This window comes from Desmodus rotundus, chromosome 9 (genome assembly GCF_022682495.2).
Source record: "Desmodus rotundus isolate HL8 chromosome 9, HLdesRot8A.1, whole genome shotgun sequence".
NCBI classification, from domain to species: domain Eukaryota; kingdom Metazoa; phylum Chordata; class Mammalia; order Chiroptera; family Phyllostomidae; genus Desmodus; species Desmodus rotundus.
Window position 1 is genome coordinate 28742648 of NC_071395.1, and position 16529 is coordinate 28759176.

The 16529-nt window shown below is 39.9% G+C and overlaps 1 protein-coding gene across 1 annotated transcript in view; it reads left to right on the forward strand.

Annotated features, from left to right (window-relative positions):
• Positions 1-16529, forward strand: part of ANXA10 (annexin A10) — a 59642-nt gene that overhangs the window by 16573 nt on the left and 26540 nt on the right. The window contains exons 2-3 of the mRNA XM_024568722.3: positions 2048-2129; positions 7521-7615. Coding sequence (XP_024424490.3) covers positions 2048-2129; positions 7521-7615 — 177 coding nt within the window. The remainder of the gene's footprint in view (positions 1-2047; positions 2130-7520; positions 7616-16529) is intronic.

Sequence of the window (16529 nt, forward strand, 5' to 3'; positions counted from 1 at the left end):
GATACATTTTCTCTTTTACACTTTAAAACATTCCTTGGCTGATAGCACGCAGGAAGATTAAGGTCACCAAGTCAATAAACAGTACTGGCCACACAAAAACTGGTCCAAACAAGCCTTCCAACTCCTAAAAGAGGGAAAATAAAGTACCTCTTTCCCATGCCTCGAAAAAACTCTTAATTTCCCCACTAGGGGGAAAAAACTAAGAAAGAATTACAGAGACGAAAAGGATAGTAGAAGGCAGTGACGAATAGCAGCAAGGAAAATCATCTTCACATTTAATGGTATGGCTGTTCTTCCAAAAGTTTCAATCCTAAATTTCTCTAGGGTTATAAGATACAAAAGAAAACCCTTGAGGTGAGAAGAACTCAACCTAGGAATTTACATTACAATCGGCCATCCAACTGGTTTTATCCAAATAAAAGAAGAATCAAAGTCAGTTTTCTTAGTAGAGTCTCACCCAGTGGGGCAGGTTAGCAAATAAAGAAGATAAAACTCATGTTGTCTCATAATATAATAGCTTTAGAATTGAGGATTGGCTCAAAAGAACTTCATTTCTACATCATCCCCAATAAACTTGATATATCAGAAGTAAACTGGATTTTAGTTTGTACATTCATGCACTATGGCGAATACAGATGAAAACTACGTCCTTATTTTAATTACATATATCTGTCCACAGAGGCATTTTAGAACAGTATTTCACTAACAAGGGTTGTACTTTTAAGTATGAAAATATGGCCATGTCACAATTAATATAAGGTTTCCAGTCTACTTCAGATAGATTCCTGTTTATTACTGAGTCAAAAGGAATTCAAACTGAATATAACTCTTAGTTTTAACTCAAGTGAACAATATTCTTAACCCTCCAAAAAGCTTTTCATAAATATTTTGGTACTGGAATATTTCTTGGGCTACAAATTATGGACCAGTCTTCTCATTAATTAATTTTCTACCATTAGACAACGGGCACTGAAAGGCTCCATCTTCAGCTGTTACTTCTGCAGATGAGCTCGGGGAATGCCTGTGTTTGCAAGGCCTGGTAGATCTGTTTCCTGCGGAAAGGCATTTTTCCCAATGTTTCTGGGCATGCTGACAACAAAGAGGGGGAGGGCTCCCCTTCTTTAATAAATTTTGATTGACAGTTCTCTGGTGCTGAGTGTGGTCATATGGTGCCTAGTACTGACTGGGTCTGTCTGAAATAATAGACCATGTGGTTTCAAAGCCTAACTTAAGTGTCCTGCATCTGATTATTGGCAAGAGACAAAATTTAAATGGAATGTCTGTCAGGTTTCCATGTTTTCCTCTGCAGGTTTGCAAGCTTCAGCTAAAAATTCTCTACCCTATCTACATCATCTATATTTTTATGAGTCGCATAACCTAAATTCAAACATTTCAATTTTCTCCAATATTTTAGGATCCCTAATATATAAAAAAGCTGTGGTGGCAAGCACTACTTACAATGCATATAAATGACATGAATTCCCCAATACAGTTCTCTTTTCAGTTTCTATAAAAGTTACCAATTCCTAAAATGCTTGTTGTTTTTTTAAGAAGCTATACATTTATTTGTTCTCACATTTTCCTATTATTGGTTCTAGTATCTAACTTTCCTAGATTAATAATAGATGCCAAAATAGTAGAAGTCAATGGATTTAAAAAATTCAAACCAATTTGCTCTCTGTAATTAAAATACAATTAACATTTTTTTCTAAAGGATTTTTTAAATTTTCAATTGTAACTTATATTCAATATTATCTTGTGTTAGTTTCAGCTGCACAGCACGGTGGTTCTATACATACTTTATAAAGTATATACAGTCATATACTTTACAAAGTGTTTCCTTTGATATTTCCAGTACTCAGCACCATACATAGTTATTACAATATTATTAACTATATTTATTACCTAAGCCATACTTTATAGATGTATGTGTACATCTCAGAGTAATTTAAACATATAGAATATACTTCTGTTTTCATTTATGTGAAAAAACCCTGAGATCTTTTGGCAAATGATTGCAGTATCTCTCATGAACTCTTCCCACCAGGTGCAGGGAACCATCTTCCCGGCTCCCAATTGCAATCCCATGATGGATGCCCAGATGCTAGGGGAAGCGCTCCAAGGATTTGGTAAGTCTGATCATTTCTATCACCTTTGGTAATAATTTTTTTTTTGCTTTACCTTCTTCTAGACGGTAATATGGGTTTAAATAGCTGATGTCTAACAGAAGACAATCATTTTTTTTTAGAGCTGGGCAAAGAACTAGAACAAGAAAAATAATAGAACAAGACAATAATGGTGAACACATTTGCCTCTCAAGTGCAAATCTGATCTTGACATGTTTTTGCCTTAAATCCTTCTATGTCTCATCACTCACTACTAAATGAAATCCCAAGCCAAAAAAACCTTAATCTAGGATAAAACATCCTTCTTTGCCCTTGTGTTTCCCAGCCTGTTTCTTTTGCTACTTCCGCTTCCAGCTAAATCAAACTTCCTGCTATCCCCTCCAACAGGTCTGTTTTTTCCACATCTTTGTAAACTGGCCCAGTAATCCCCCTTCCTGGAGTGCTGTTTTCTGCTGTTTACTTTGCATCCAAATTGTCTTCCTTCAAGATTCTCCTGAAATGAGTCTTCCTCTTTAAATCCTGCTTTGGGAACTTCAAACACAACCAGATATACCGAACCCTGGGCATCCTGCTTCTGTACTTTTGTGTTACTGATCTCACTGGACTTGTCCTTTTTGTCTCCCTTGCTGTCTAGTCTGTCAGCTCCCAGAGAGCTGAGTCTGGCATGCAGGTGTTTAATAAACAGATGCGAAATGAATGAAAATGGAGTGTAGAAAAGGGATATATAGAAAAGGGAGGAAAATGTGTTGGTTTTTTTAAAAAAAGATTTAATCTTTAAGATATGATATGGCACTGTTAAACATCCACATATTTTCATTAAGTAATAGCTACTTTAAGAAGACTTCTGGTGAGCATGAAGATAAATGGTAGCAACATAAAGAAAATGTTAGCGTAAAACATGCAAAGCCTTTCATAAGAAAGCAAGCTCTTAACTTCAAAGACAAGGTCACCTTTATGAGAACTTGATTCACTTTGTGTTTTATTCATTAGCAGAACCCACAGGAAAACAATAAAGGACTTTAAATGTGCTCTATAAAGTCGACTTTAGGAGTTTGCAAAGCTGGCATACCTTTTAAAGTATCAATAATCACTAGAAAAAATATAGAGACAAGATAACAAAAAGTTATGGGTGAACGTTTTATTCAGGAGAGTAATTTTTGCTTTAAAACTGTAAATCAGAGCAATCTATTCACTGGATAACATTTTCTTTGCTCCAGTTTTCATTTTCCTGCCACTGTAATTTTAGGGATGGAATACGGATTCATTTTAACCATTGTAATTTTTTGTCAGTGTTTTAGGCTGAAGAAATTGAGGAGGTTTTGGCTTTGATTGCAGCGTCCACGCTAGCTTGCCAGAGCACAAACACAGCTCAAAATGCTGGAAAACGTATCCATCCTAATGACTCCGGCCAAGTGCAACTGAGAAAGACAATTACTAACGTTTTCCTTGATGACTGTGGTGTTTTTCCAGCTTTATTAAGATGCAGTAGATATATAACATTATGTACGTTTAAAATGGACAATGTGATGGTTTGATATACTTACATATTACAAAATGATTAACACAATAAAGGTTAACACCCTTCATATAATACCGTTTTTTGTTGTTATGGTGAGATATTTACATTTACTCTCTTAGCAACTTTCAAGTAAGCAACACAAACAGTACTGTTAGCTAAGGTCCCCATGCTGTGCATTCGATCCCTGTCACTCACTCCTCTGTAACTGGAAGTCTGTACCCTTTGACCACATCTCCCATTTCCCCCGCCCTCCAGCATCTGAACATTTCTATGAGTTCAGCTTTTTTAGATTTTTCCATATAAGTGACACTACATTTGTCTTACTCTGACTCATTTCACTTAGCATAGTGCTTTCACCCATGTGGTACAAAGGGCAGGATTCTCTTCTTTTTTATTACTGAATAATACCTCACTATGTATCTATACATATGTATATACCACATTTTCTTCATCTATTTTTCTGTACATGAACACCTACGTGATTTCCATATCTTGGCTACTGTGAATACTGCTACAAGGAACATGGGGGTGTAATATCGCTACACGATAGGGATTTCATTTCATTTAGATAAATACCCAGAAGGAGGATTGCTATATCATATGGTGGTTCTAATTCTAATTTGAAAGAAACCTTTCTACCGTCTTCCATATTTATGGTGCCAAGAACAGTGAACAATGATTCCCTTTTCACCTCTCATCTTCTCGGTAATAGCTGTGCTCACAAGTGTGAGGTGGTATCTCCTGCTTTGATTTGCATTTCCATGATGAGTACAAATGTTGAGTACTTTTCATGTACCTTTTGGCTATTTGTATGTCTTCTCTGGAAAAATGCCTATTCAGGTTTTTTGCCCATTTTTAATCTAATTATTTGTATGTTGCTACTGAGTTGTGTGAGAGCCTTATATATTTTAGATACTGTCTTACCAGATATATAGGTTGCAAACATTGTATTCCATTTTGTAGGTTATTTTTTTGGTTTGATTATTGAAATAGAAAAGAGAAGACTTACTGACCTGTGCATAAGGCTGTGTAGAGTGTGCTAAAGGAATATACATATTACGAAGCTACGGAAAAGCAGACAAATTTGTGAGTTCATGAAATGATAACTGATAAGAACAATAAAAAGCATCATGGTCAGCTCTCTCTTGAAAGTAGCACTGGCTGACTTGCATGTTCCAAAAGATGATACAGTGTAAAAACTGTTAAACTCCCAGTCTTGCAGATCAGGAGGGTACAGAAGAATACCTCCTTAAGGTAATCTTTAGAAACACCTCCTAAGTTTTATACAGGAAAAGCATATGTGGAAAAGAGAACTTTTCAATGCTGATGAGACTATTTTACAAGGACATTTATGAACAAAAATATATAATGTAACTGGCATTTCTGCTAACAAAAATGTTGTGGCCACAGGTCATAAAAAGCTAACCCTGTATTCTTCCCAGGAGCAATACATGTACTAACTCAATGCTAACTCAATGCTCATAGTGACATTGCAGAAAATGACCACAAATAACAGGAATCGACTGCACATCATAAAAGTCTATAAATTGCTATGGTTCCTTGTGCCAGGCTTTTCTATTAAAGCAGAAAATAAGAACTATCTAAAAATTCCTGTCCTAATGCAATAAGGCAAGAAAGAGAAAAACGTATAATGATTTTTAAAAAGTAATAAAAATTCTTATTATTTACAGAGATTATTATATATCTCAAAATCCAAGGGAATCAACTAAAAAGTTATTAAAAACTTTACATTCGATAATTTTCTGAATATAAGGTAAACATAAATTTCAATGTCATTTATTTATTTAAGCAATTATGTGTTAAGAAAATAAAAATATGACTTGAAATATCAATAGAAAGGCAAAAATAAACAATTTGAACATAATTAAGTTTCTTGTCATTTTCAAAAATTCTGCAAATCTTTACTAAGCCATTTAGGAAAGAAAAACAAATAATTCAGCAGATACATCATGTTAGTGATGGAAAGACAACCCTCATTAATTGATTCCTAAGTTTATAGTTATTTTAATTAAAAATTTTTAATATAGTTCTTAAGAATTAAAAGTTCTTAATAAAGTACTTTTAATAAAGTTCTTCTAATAAAGTTCTTCTGAAATATCTCTGGGAGAATAAATGAGCAAGAATTGGTGTGAACACTTTGAAAGAGTAATTCAGAGAGGTAGCCTGTGGATTAAGTGGATAACCACAAGAGCATAACAACAAAAAACAAATAATAATTACTTAAATGTGATGACAGAAAAAATAACAATGGATATAACTGAAAATTCTTCTATTTACTATTGAAATGTGTTAATTTTGGCATACCCATTATCTAACAGGCTCCTCTAGGACTCCTGAAGGTCCTTTGAGTCCAGCGCTTTCCCCAGAGTAGCCCCACGGTCCCATGTTGCGCTAGGCCTCTGCACAGGAGGCTGCCTTTTTAATCAGAAATCATCCAGTTCGGTCTTTGGAGCTGATCCTACGCCTCCCTTCCTCCATTTTACAACTTTCAGACCACTTTTCTCATCTACAGAAATCTCCCTGCTGTTCTGTTTCTCATCGGCACAGTCAGTACCTGGCTCACAGCTCTCCTAAGAGCCTTCGGCCATCCAGGATGGCTTTCATTTTCCGGGAAGATGATCTGCCCAGCATCCTAGCCTTTCAATTCATCTTTTTTCTCATCTCCATTAAATGTATCCTCTCGTCAAAGAAAATTTGTACCACAAAGACCTGAACAGGCAAAGAAGACTTTATTCAATTCTATGGCAGGAGGGATGAGATCTTTTTTTAATTGAGGTGAGAGATTGAGCTCAAGCCCTTTGAAACAAAACACAGGAGAGTGTTTAAGCCTGGGGTGAGCTAGTGGAAAGTAATGGAGGGCACTGGGGTGTGGGGTGTTGGTCAATGTGATTAGGCCACCCGTATCTGTTAATTGGTATTTACGTTAGGTTTCTACCCTTCAACGGAGACTGGGAGACAGGGAGACCTTTCTCAACAGCTATGTTTTACAGAGATAGATCCCAAGTCCTTAAGAAAGACATTTCTGAGTTGTAAAACTGACAAGTGGTGGGGAGAAGATTTACATCTCAAAAGGGCACAAAGAGAATTTACAATTGCAAGTTTTCTAAAATAAGAGCTCTCAGGAAATGGAGATCAAAGGTGTACTGTCATGAAGAAACCCAAATCTTAGTCAAGCTGAGGAAAATGTTAAGGCCTTCGTCATGCTCTACTATGACTATAACTACAGCCCAACATATTTAAACCAGCTGTGCACTCAGGTGTGACGTCAGTGCAGTGGGCTGCTATACGAACACTGAATGCCTGCTAGCCCCCAATCGAGCCTTTATGACAAGACTAACATGTTTCATGCAGATCATGGGAGAGTCGCCCCACCCCTCAGAGGGTACACACCCCTTATACATTTATAATTTCCTTCTCTATTTCTCTTTCTTCTCCTGGAGGTTCTTTTTTGTCTTAATATATTTGTGTCTTAATGTATATTCATTATCAGTCACAACTCTTCAACTGTAAAATGAGAAAGATAATGTGCCCATTTAAACACTAATCAGCTTGCAGGGCACGGAAGCCTTTCCCTGTGGGGTAGGAGAGGTGGTTGAAGAAGGACTACATTTTTAGTTGCCTACATTTTTTTGTTCAAATGGAAAATGTGCAGTAATAGCACCAAAATAAGAGACCGAAGAACCTTGGCTTCATCAAGGGTTGCTCTGGGACCTCCCATCTTAGTTGAAATTCCTCCCTGCTTTGAAGTACCATCAGGGACAAAGCTTGTACGCTGGTTTCAATTCTTAGATAATGGATTCTCCTTAACTACAAAGCAGGGACTTCACTAATCTTCGATTATTATTCTTTTCCAGGCTGCGACAAAGACATGCTGATCAACATTCTGACTCAACGCTGTAACTCACAAAGACTGATGATTGCAGAAGCGTACCAGAGCATGTACGGCCGGGTAAGGTCTCTTCATCTTCGCTGTAATTTTAGGGCAAATACCTAAGAAATGACAACGCTCTTAGAGAACAGGTACTGTTCTTCCTTTCAGTCTCACGGAGGACAAAGATTTCAGACATCACGGTATATGCATCAGAAACAGTTCCTGTGTGTCTAGTATGCTTCAAGGAAAACAAGAAAGATACATCATCAAATGTATCCGTGTGTGAGCTATGTTCACACCCACAGTGAGTCCACCAGTCTCTTCTCAAAAATAATTCAGCTTCATAAAATGAAAGTTCTGCTAGCCTTACCTAGTTTGTCCAATTAGGCTATAATGTCACACCAGGAATACCCGTGTCAAGCTTTAGGGAAGGCATAGGAAGAACTAATAATGATCAGAAGGTCAAAAAGCAAGATCTTTTCCTGCAATTTTCCGCAGGTCCTCACCTAACTCTCAACCAAAGTGAATTTGCTACTACTTCTTCCCTTAACAGCATGCAGCTATAGAGACCATTAAAAAAGAATGGCAGTTAAAAATAGTTTAAGGCAATAAAACTCTCCACAGTGTTTTAAAGTAATCACATTCTAATTTCAAGCAGGCACCATTAAAGATTCCTTTCTTTTGTTATGCATTTAAAACACAGATTCAGAATAAAAACTGTTCAGGCCAAAAGGGCCTGAAATATCAATTCCTTCACTGAGCATTGTCAGTGAGACCCTATCATAAAACTCATCTCTATAGAGTTAGTCCATATAAATTTACCTCCGGTAAAACCTCAGTCTTTGAAAGTAACATACATAAAATAAAGGATAGCCCTCTGTTTTAGAAAGAATTAATAATCCAAAAAGCCAGAACTACCAGTGAAATTAGTTGACTTAGGCCATAAGAGGGAAACCAATAATGATTTTTTTAATCCAGGTAAAACTGTTACCTTAATGTATGTTCCTATGACACAGGCGGTATGCCAGTTTTCTTTTGAAAGAAAATGTAAAAACCACACAAGTAGAAGCATTAGTAATCTAATATTATTTTAATATGCATACCAAATATGAGAGGTCACTTTTAAGTGAGTTTTTTTTAAGCCAAAGATTACCATATATCTTTGCTTTTAATACATCAGGTAAATTAGGTTAAAGTATTACTTTATTAATCTCTACAATATTACATTACAACAGATTCAAATGATTAAAAAATGAGGTACTCGCTCAAGGAATGTAAAAGCCATTAAACATTTACACTCTAGTGGAGCACTTTCACTGTCTAAGGTCTCAGAGTTTGTTAAATTCTCACTTCTGCTGAATAATCCATGCCATGTGGGGAAGCGCGGCTACTACCTGAATTGTACCAACTGGAAGGTAGGAAATCACGCTGGCCCCTTGCCTTGAAATACCCTTGTCATGAAATCAGTTGTCATGTCTTATACATTACGTTTCCTCTCACATGTCTCTCTTTTTCCCCTCACTTACACAGTCTTGTTTAGACCTTCATCGTTTGGGGTCCAGAGTAGTGGTGAAACTCCTAGCCAGTAGCTGCTATTCCCCGTCCATCCCACTCTGGCCTATCCACACTGTATCAGAATGCTTCCAAATCTAAATTTATACTTCCCACTTTAATCCCGAATCTTTACCTTATTTCTAACAAATATCCATATGTCCTTGGAATAAACCCAAGTGCCTGTCCAGGGCACACAAAGCCTTGCCTGCTTTGTTGCTGCTCTCAGCCTTCGGCTCTCTCCCTTTTCTCCACCGCCCCCCCGCTCAAGGCCAGCCAATCAGAAGTTCTACAAACTAACCATTCCCACTCCCTCCCCTCTAGTCATGGTGTTTCATCTGGCCTCAGTGGCCCCATTCTCCACTCCACATGCTGCACACCTACTCATCTTCCCAGGCACTGGACCTTTTTCCTCACACTGCTCCTCCCAAAAGACTTGTGCTGCTCCTGCATCGTTTATGTAACTTCCCCGTGGTACCCAGTGACACATTCTGAGCTTTTTATATCTGTTTCTGTGTGTCAGAGTCTAAATCCTTGAAAGCTAGAATGCATCTTGTTCATCTCTGGAGTTCAGCACAAATGGTCTGTCTCACATGCCAAGATCGCTTAGTTCATGTTTGTTGAATGACAATGTGAAGGCATAGCTAATTGCACCTCCTCCCGTAATACACAATAAGGTTTGGGCTGCTTCCGGTGCTCCTGGGAACCCTCACCCAACACACTCACTCTCCGCTCTGGGCCAGGGGCTTCCTGCTAGGCTCCCAGAGCTCCCTGTGCATTATGCTACCCTGGCCTTGCCACACTGGGTTGCATCGGTTTCCTGCCGTTCCCTTGCTGACTGGATTGTAGCCTTCTGGAAAACCAGGGGCTGTGTTGTTTGCTGCAGAGCTCAGTCCAGGGTATGTCACAGAAGAAGCTCTTTACTTACAGAATAAGGAAATCTCAGGAATTATATTCTGCCTATGCTTTTTTATTTAAAACAAGGAGAACACTCCTTTATTAGCCACTTTGTAGTTAAAAAGAATAATCATAAATTGCTTAAATTTCTCTTTTGCCTCATTCTAGCAGCTCCCAGGTTAACCTACCTGACCTCCCCCTCTGCTCACTTTCAGAATTCCTTCTTCTGTTTCACCAAGGTGTGTCGTCTGATACCTCTCCCTTTCTGTGGCAAGAGTTTATAGATTTCCTGTATCTTAATCATTGATACCTTTATTTTTTATTAACAAGGGTAATCCAGATTTGACACTTATTTTCTTAGCTACAGAGTAAAGTGCAATTCTAGGCCTGCTCCATAAATACTCGTTATTTAATATTTAACATCAGTGAAGAACTGCCGAACTCCATCAACAACTTTGCCTCATCCAAAGCAGAAACTGACCCCTAGACTCAACTGAAAAGCCCTTTGGAAGGCCTCTGACTGACATATTTATCAATATCATTAATGAGGTCACTCTGATCCTCCACACCAGAGAAAAGTGCTATTCTATCGACAGTGCGGTGAAAGCAGGGGAACAATGAGATGACTCTGAGGCTGGGGAGAGAGCCTGTCCATCCCTGATAATGAAGGAGTTCCAATTCAGCAGTGAAGCCATTTGTTTTTCCCAGTTTTCATTTCAAAAGGAATGATCAGCTCCGAAATATCCTGGCACCCGCACTTCATTAACCCTGTGCTGTTGGCTGTGTAATGCAGTGAGCAGACCGACTCGCCCCAAATCACACAGAGTGAGAACCTGCACCAAGGTTATCTGACTCTTAATCGAGTCTGCCAAAGCTTCTCAATAAGGCCTGTTGTTCCCAACTGAATAAACACCAGACTCAACAAGGGCAGATGTCTGTGCTGCTGATTCCCTCATATCCTTCAAAGCTTTACCCAGTGTCAGGACTCAGGACGGCCTGATCTGATTCCCCTTTTTAAATTGTCACCACCCACCCCACAGCCTATACTCGTACTCCCCATCTGGTTCACCTGCTCTTCTGTTTTTCTCTATACTTCCTGCCTTCGAACACATGGAATTATTTAGTTACATGTTATAATTAATACTTAGTTTGCCACCCTCCTCTAGAACGCAAGCCCAGCGAGGAAAAGGACCGTTCTTTTGTTCACTCATGTGTCCCCGGCATTTACAACAGGGGCAGGCACATAACTGGCATGACAGACTGAAATACACCCCCTCAAAATTTAGATGTTGAAGCCCTAACCCCCACTGTGCCTGTTGGGAAATGGGGTTTTAAGGAGATGATTAGGGTTAAATGAGGTCATAAGGGTGAGGTCATAATTCAATAGGATGGGTGTCCTTTTAAGAAGAAGAAAAGATACCAGAGGGACACACACAAAGGAAAGGCCATGAGAGGACATGAGAAGGTGGCCGGCTGCAAGCCAGGAAACGAGGCCTCACTAGAAACCAACCGTACTGGTACCTTAATCTTGGACTTCCAGACTCCACCACACAGTCTCTGGTGTTGGGTTATGGCAGCCCGAGCAGACTAGCACAGTTGTTACTCAGTAAGAAGTTGTGATTGCAAGAAGAGTTCAAGTGCACTTCACATCCATCTTGTTCTCGTAATTTCTTCCCCCATCTCCTCTCATCTTCATCGTTAAAAATGCTGATCTTGAAGTATCAACATACGTAGGAAGTGCTGGCTGGAAAATCAATGTATGTATTTCAGAGGTAGAATTACCATGTCACTAGTACCAGTAATAGGTTTGTACCTTTTCTATCCTCACTTTTAGTTGGGAATTGGTGGGGCAGGTGCAGTTTTATCCTCAAAAGCTGAATTATATCACACATTTTATCACACATCAATTTTATAAGCATGAATTAAACAATTTAAAATGGTACAACTACCTTATCTTTCAAATATATCATGGGTTAAATACACTCCTTCTGGTGAAACTGGGAACTTAACCATCAAAAAAAACCCTTTTTTTCAAAAAGGTTTTCTATAGAATCAAAGTTCTATAAGTCTTGTAAACCCCCTGTGAATCTTTGTTATATCCTGAACAATTATTTCTCTTTGAAATAACATACATAATCTCTGACAGGGAGGGAGGAGGAGGGTGGGAAGAAATAAGGGAGAAAGAAAATTTGATACTGCTAAAGCCAGACTGTATTAGGCTTCAAAACACTCTTTAAAGCAGTTCTGTAAATTTACACTCCCACATGCAATAGAAAATGATTCTCATTTCCTTTAAATTCTCATAAAACTTCTTAGGTTTTGGCCATTCTTATGAATGTAAATGGAATCTCAGTATGGTTTTAACTTGCATTTTCCCTAATAACACGTAACGCTGAGCACCTTTTCATAGGTTTCTTTTACATTCTGGTTCCTGCGTCTTTTAAGTTAACTCTTCATATTCTTAGTGCATTTTTTGTTCAGCAGCCATAATTTATTTACTGGTTTGTAGTTTTTTATCTCAGCTGGACCTCAGTCATGTCTTGTATACGTAGACTGAAAGTACTTTCTTCGAGCAGATGGATTCGTTTCACACTATGTTGTCAATCTTGTGTGAAGAAATGTGAAGGGTATGAGACAATACTGTGTTTACAAGATGGCAAGCTAACCAGCAAGATGACACAGACACTGGTGAACCCAGGAGATGCCTGAATCAAAGACAGACATTCACAGTAATAGTGGTAGCCAGACTATCAGCATTTTTGCACCAGTTCCCCAAGCCTCGCTCCCCCGGGTCAATGCAAAGATGTCCAGATAACACCTGCACATGCAGCCGCCCCACGGCCGAAGAAAAACCATGAGTGTAGAAACTCGCATCACTTCTTCTGGGCAGAGCGCATAGGGAGACACCAGCTCTACCGCCCAGTGCTATTCACTGTACAAAGACCCTTGGGAAGGTAATGCGGAACAAAGGGCTGTCAGTGGCTCCCTCTGCAGAACTTTCAGAAAGACGAAAACTATAGAAAATTGTCTCTCAGCAATGTCGCCCCACATTTCTATGCCACTTTCACTATTGACATTTTTTTTCTGAGTACACCAATCCCTAAGCCACTTCTATGACTCTGACCAACAAAAGCTGAGACCAAATCCATCAACTTGTCTCACACAGCATTTAATTATCAAAGGACTCCAAGAAGCAGGGGGAGGTCAATTGGCAGCATTGATCCCAACCATGCCCCCATGGGAGCCTGAACCCAATTGCACTGAACGAATCCCATAAATCATCAAGGCCTATCTTAAAAAAGCTGAGTGACTTTCTCTTTAGGTTTTAGCAACGACCTTTCCACTTGGTTTGAAGTTTTCGTCTCGATACAGAGGATGTATTAGCAGTGGCACAGACTTTACCATGGCCTACGAAGAGGAAGTCCAGGGCCGGTGTATCATCCGTAATGATTTGGCCGGCGAACCGAGGCTGTCCTAAAACCCACTAGGTCCAAAGTGGTGGGATTAGACATTCTGTCTCCAGAGGCCAAGGTGGTTGTTGTTACTGTGCCACTAGAAAAGTGTCATTATTCTAGTAGTTGTAACTTTGCCATTTGTCCTCTTATTTCCAAATCACACTCAGAACTTTCTTTTGGAATGGTCAAGTGCAAGAGGGACAAAGGCATTTTAATGAAACTTCAAAAAGTCATTATGTCCTACACACAATCAGTGTATATACAACCAAGTAGCCATTATCTTTATGATCTAGAATTATCAGTGTCCAGAGATAGCCCGGGTGGCTGAACCAAAACTGTCTGAAGTCCTATGCCCACTTTTGGTTAGACTGCCACCCACAGAATACGCCAACCAGTACACCCTGAGGTTGACAATTTAGAGGAAAGAATCATCATGCCCACGAATGGTTAGGGGAGAGTCCCAAATTTTCAAAACATGTCTACATAACTAAAGGAAAACTGTTTCTCTCTACATTTACACAAACTCAGCACTTCACCTCTGACACCAACTGTGTGGAATTCTTCTCCTCAAATTAAATGATTTTGATCCCCACTACCCAGAGTTACCACAAACCTCACAGGCTAAGGGCTCAGTCTCACAAAACTGTATCCCACTGCAGATGCCAAACGAAAGCCCCAGACTGTCGCCTGAACTTCTGACTGACTGGCTGTAAATCAGGGGTTCCCACAACCCTCTCCAGGGGTTGATCATGTGCTAGAATGGCTCACAGAACTCGGGAAAGTGTTCACAATCACTGGTTTATGATAGAGGATACAACTCAGGAAGAACTAAGTGGAAGAGATGGATAGGGCCAAGTACATGGGAAAGGGTGCAGGGCTTTCGTGTCATCTGCCGGCATGACACCTTCCCGCACCTTGATGTGTTCACCAACCTGGAAGCACCCCATGCCTCTTAAGTTAGAGTTCTTGTGAGGCTTCATTACGTAGGCATGACTGATTAACTAACTCATTGGTCACTGGCGACTAAGTCAGTTCTCTCCTTCCTAAAGAACAGGGGTAGGGCTGAGGGTTCCTATGGCAACCAGCCCCCCATGCTGTCATTAGCATAAACTCAGGTATGGTTGAAAGGGGCATATTATAAACAACAAGAGACAATACTCTCATTCCTATCACTCAGAAAATTACAAGGTTTCAGGAGCTCTGTTTCCAGAACTGGGCTGAAGACCAAATACATATAGTGACAATTATGTCACAATAACTCTCCACCTTCATCGTCGTCATTAGTCAGTAGGGACAACTGCATTCAGGACCCAATGCCTCACAAAGATGTGTACACCAGAAAGAGCTAAAGGAGCAGCCAGAAACCTTACTGAGTCGGTCAATTATCACCAACCCCAGAAGCCTATGAATGGTGGTGGCATGGAAGATTCCTCAAACATCTTGACCATCAGTCTGTTGTTAAGTAGCTTCTGTAGTAAAAACTGTACAGGATAAGACTGCACGTAGTCTGGCATGCTAAATACATGACACAGATTCATTTCGAGGACCATAATGGTGTGTCCAGAGTCGGCTGATTGGAGAGGGCTAGCAGCCCTGTAACTTGAAAAAGTGTCAATAGTTGAGAGTCAACTAGTAGCCCTAAGAGGGGATCAAGGACTGATGAAGCCAAACTGAAAGGGCTGTGCAGGAGCAATGCCCTTTGAACTGTGACTGCCTTCACCATGGACCGAGCAAGGCAACCTCTGACTGCAGTCACAAAGCTGACAAGCAGTGGTAACCTTGGCACCAGACACAGAGAATATTTTGTGCGTTCCCGGATTATAATGATGCACGTGTCTGATGCACTGTGATGACGGATCCAGGGAGCAATGGTGTAATCCGGCCTCTGCAGGCCTGATCAGCAGCTGGGGGCCAGGTGGTATCATCAGGGAATAAGCCCTTGCAGTGGACATCTATAAGAATGACACAAAAATCCCTACCAGTCACCACAGTATGTTTCCACAGACTACAGCCTCAAAGAAACCCCCTTTTCACATGCAACCTGTATTCTTCCAAGCATGAACACAAAGAGATATGTCTAACAGCCCAAGACTGGGTAAAAAGATAAAAAAAATTATCAAGGGGACCACTGGCCAGAACTATGAGAACAGTCTTGATTTCTGCCCACAGAACAAAAATCATCCATTCTTGGTTCTACAGCTGTTACCGAGTTGAACAGCCACAGCATCCCGGTGGACGCCATCTGGTCTCAGTGTTTTCTGAACCACCAGTGAACCAGGTCAAGGCATGTAGGGCAACTGATTAAAGTCTCCACTGATTCAACAGCTTGTTGCAAGTCCAAGGCAGGGGTTAAAGGCTTTCTTAAAAAAATAATAGCTGCTATTTTTTCCTGTGAAGCCATGGTGCTCCTGGGGCTGGAATAGCTGTCTCCTTTAGTGTGCCATGTCCACGTTACAAGTGAGAGGATTTCTTGCCCCTGTTGCTAGTCACCGAGTCCCAGTTTCCCACCAAAATGGGACTATCAGGCAAAAGAGTCACAAGCCTCCATAGATCAGGCATTTGGTTTCTAAAAGAGTTCAGTACTAAAGCAACTGCTGATTTTCAAATATGATGTACCTGAACCTCATATGAGGAATGTAACAAGTTTGAAACACCGACAGGAACTTCTGGGAAGCTTCCTCCTCTTGCCAGAGGTTCCCATCAATAAAGCATGTGTTACAGAGACTTGTCACAGAGAGTGATCACTGGGGTTACAGGGCCTTCCCATATGTAGCTAAAGGTGGAAGCACTTCCCGGTATGTAGCTCTTTTTCTATCAAGAGCATCCCCTTTGGTACTTACAAGCACTCACACTCACAGTAGAAACAAATAAAAAAATAAACATCGACTATAGTCAACAACGGAAGTTATTAGATTAGTACAGTGAATCAGCCCAAAGGGGCCCAATCACTGACTCCCTTCTTCCACCACAAACCTTGCTCACAGCCATTATTTGAATTTGAGTATTTGCCAAATTCAACCAGTGGGTCCACACAGAATGGTGACTTGGAAGCTGTACCTAACAAATTCATTAAAAAAACTTGAGTTCTT